The sequence below is a fragment of the Chiloscyllium plagiosum genome, unplaced genomic scaffold, assembly GCF_004010195.1.
Source record: "Chiloscyllium plagiosum isolate BGI_BamShark_2017 unplaced genomic scaffold, ASM401019v2 scaf_44043, whole genome shotgun sequence".
Lineage (NCBI taxonomy): Eukaryota > Metazoa > Chordata > Chondrichthyes > Orectolobiformes > Hemiscylliidae > Chiloscyllium > Chiloscyllium plagiosum.
Genome location: NW_025197517.1, coordinates 1,898 through 5,156, shown reverse-complemented (window position 1 = coordinate 5,156; position 3,259 = coordinate 1,898). Strand labels below are relative to the sequence as shown.

Genomic DNA, 3,259 nt, shown 5'->3' with positions numbered 1-3,259 from the left:
CTTTCAAATTGGCACAGATTAATTATGGAATGTTTTCCCCTTGACTTCCTTACAAATATGGTGCACCGAAAGACCGAATTATTGTAACAAATATGGCAGCCCTTTTTGAATTATATAAATACAGATATCTCGGCTATCCTAACAAGGGCTTTTATTTAATTGAGATTACAAACCTGGCTGGTCCGGGGCCCCTTAGGAAAGCAATCCCGCACGAATACGGGTTTTATTACATCTGATGTTAACACATTCCGAGCATGTAAGAGACTTAAATACACACTCTGGTTAGTTATAGGTTAGATTAGTAGGTAGTTGAGTTTTTTTTTCTTTTTTGGTATTTTTTTTCTTTCTTCTTTTGTTAAATTTTGGCTATTGTATATTTGATTTAATTGTATATCAATGTTTATATTTGAGAGTTTTGTGTATTTTTGTAAACTTGTAAAAATGTTAAATTTCTAATAAAAATATCTATAAAAAAAAAGGTGGCTTACCATCATCTTTTCAAGGGCAATTAAAGTTCAGCAATGAATTGTGACCTTGTCAGTGGTATTTAAAATCTCATCTACAAATAAAACAAATTGCTAAGTTCTCACTGCTACAACACAATTAACAGTTTAAATTGAATTTCTCCAGATAATGTGGTGACAGTAATGTATTATGATTGGTCCACACAGTGCACTAGTACCAGTGCCTTGACTTACAGGTATCCAGAAAATATTATTTCATATTTTTGCTTTCACACAAAGATGCCTGTCTATTGTCGATACTTACACTTTGGTGGTGAAGATGGATAGTCATCCTTAAAAAGCACCCGGAGTTTAAATAAGCCTCCTTCCCAAGTTGTCTGTTAGAGTGAAAGGCAAAGTAGATTTATTTTAAAATTGACTGAAATGATTATGTGCAATGTAGTTTCAGATAGTTTACTCACCCCTTTTTTGCCTGGAATAGCACACTCCCAATTCATCAGGTTCATTGTACCATCTGGATTCTTCACAGGTACAGCCACAAATCCCTACAAAACAGTCAAAAAGTATTAGGCCATACAAAATATGGTAATGCTATGAACACCGTCTCCTCAAAGATCTTTCCATCTTGTGTACCACAGATATTGGCCACTTAAATACTAGTCCATTCACACACAAGAACAATGACTTGTTAATTATCACCGAGTCTCTTTGACCTGACAAATATCTGTGTACGAGGGCACTTGATCCCTTACATCTTCACACCCAACCCTCCTAAATGCACCTCAAGAACGAATTTGACAGTGAACCACTGTAGGATGTTCTTAGGGTGTGCTTTCTATTCTCAATTAATTCTTGGAATTTAAGTGTCACTGGCAAAAGCAGTATTTGTTGTCAATTTTCAATTCCCTGTGAAGAATGTGATGAATGACCTTCCTGAAATACTACAGCCCATGTAGTGCAGATTATTTCTAGATTTATGAATTAATTGAATTTAACATTTCTCCATTTGCCCTGCTGCGATTTTAGCACATGCCTCTGGGGAACAAGCTTGAGCTTAGTCCAGTAACATTAACACCATGTGATCACCCTTAGCATGAATCCAAGGTCTCTCATCCTTCTCATACAAAAGATCTGCAATTGTAAAAGTAAACCTATATCAAGTGTTATGGGGCAGAAATTAAGCACTGTGAGAATGTACTATGCCTTTATAAAGATCATAATTTTTAAAAATTTTCTGTATTCTTTATTGTAGACAGATTTGTACAATTGCTGCATATTTTAAAAGCAACCTGACACTCATTGCAAGTACTGTTTACACAGCTGCTATTCAAGCAGTAGTAGAAGCCTGGGGTTTGCAGACAAGATGCAGCCAAGGGATGTGTACAAATTTACCTGTCAACAAAATTGTTCTGTGAATTAGTGAGGGATTATTGATGACAAAGGACTTCTTCCCATCAACTCTGTAATTAGCTGCAAAGTAGCTTGGGGTGTGAAATCATCAAACCTCTGGAGGAAAAAGAAAGCTGCTTTTGCTCTGCAGCAAAAATCATCTCAACCTGAAGATAGTCATTATCCCCTTCATCAGTTGCTAAAAGCTCTGACTGCTAATCGGTAAATTAGAGATTTTATAAATGTGAATCAGTCACCTTGTACTTTCTGCAAGCAAAAGAAAGCACCTGGAGAAGGAGAATCAAATAGCAGGGCATCCTGTCCCAAGCTAATCCTGTCCTGTCTCTACAAATAGGAACCATTTAATTGCTTTCTTTCCCTCTGCCCATCACACTCATGTTTTTGTTTCTTGTCTGTATGTGTGTATAATGAGATAGTTTACAAGGGGGTCAGAGTTTTAACTAGTGGAATTTTACGTCAATGGTTCATAACTGTTTACCTGTAGTGAGAAACCATTTATATGTAATAAATAAAATGTCATCCTTCCTAAATAGAAAACACAGACTTGGTTTCTCAGTCAACCTAGGGCAGGTAAATTAGGAACTCAAAATCTTTGAAAATCTTCAATTTTTATGATGACTCTGGATTTCTAGCCTGCTACCCTAGAGAGCAGTAACACCATAAACATACGTACAAATGGATGGTCTTTCCTCCATGCCTTTCTTTCCTGTGAGAGGCGATTCAAGGCAATCCCTGACATCTTCGAGCCCTTAAGAACAGAGAAAAGCAGACCATAAGCAGCAGACACAGCCTTTCTACCTATACTACACATTGAAAGCAAGATTTCCCTTTTGAGGCATTTTATAAAGTCTAATGAAGTTTCTGAAGATTATCAGCAGGAAACTGTCAGATAGTCATCTGGTTATCAGCATAAATATTATTGTTTCTCATACCTGAACATGCCCTACTCCACATACCCTCAATTCTACTGCACCATGGATAGGTTTCAGAGATCTGGGCAAGGCTTGGCTGTGACAACTTCCTCTCGCTAAACAACCTTCAAATGCTCACAAGAGATTGCCTGCACTCACAGAAAGAAGCAAGAATAGCAGGGAAAACAAAAATCCATCAGTGACTGTGATTATAGAAAAACAACTTCCTAACTGGTGATTGTTACAGGTCCTACTGGTTAAACAGTAGTTTGTTAGCTTTGTCACAGTCTTCAGCCACAACTGAGCAGAGTTCCCAGAAAAATATTGAACTATGCTCATCTCACTTTCACACGGATTTAGACAATCAAATTAACCGTTCAAACCAACTGGATGACTTGTAGCAAAAACAGAAATTGCTGGAAAACCTCACTAGGTCTGGTAGCATCTGTGGAGAGAAAGCAGAGTTAATGTGTC

General features: G+C 37.2%; 1 protein-coding gene across 1 annotated transcript; it reads right to left on the bottom strand.

The window, feature by feature from the left end:
* Positions 1-438: 438 nt before the first annotated feature.
* On the bottom strand, positions 439-2,643 carry LOC122545939 (SUMO-conjugating enzyme UBC9-A-like). Its single transcript, XM_043684804.1, has 4 exons — positions 2,548-2,643; positions 926-1,009; positions 769-841; positions 439-559 (listed from the first exon to the last, which is right to left on the bottom strand). The coding sequence occupies exons 1-4, from the start codon at positions 2,611-2,613 to the stop codon at positions 516-518; spliced, it is 267 nt and encodes an 88-aa protein (XP_043540739.1). The 5' UTR covers positions 2,614-2,643; the 3' UTR covers positions 439-515.
* Positions 2,644-3,259: the final 616 nt, after the last annotated feature.

Coding starts and splice junctions, on each gene's coding strand:
- LOC122545939 (XM_043684804.1), bottom strand. CDS start 2,613: ATGTCAGGGATTGCCTTGAATCGCCTCTCACAGGAAAGAAAGGCATGG. Junction 1,010..2,547: donor GGAGGAAAGACCATCCATTT/GTACGTATGTTT, acceptor ACTGTTTTGTAG/GGATTTGTGGCTGTACCTGT. Junction 560..768: donor TCCATCTTCACCACCAAAGT/GTAAGTATCGAC, acceptor TTTTATTTGTAG/ATGAGATTTTAAATACCACT.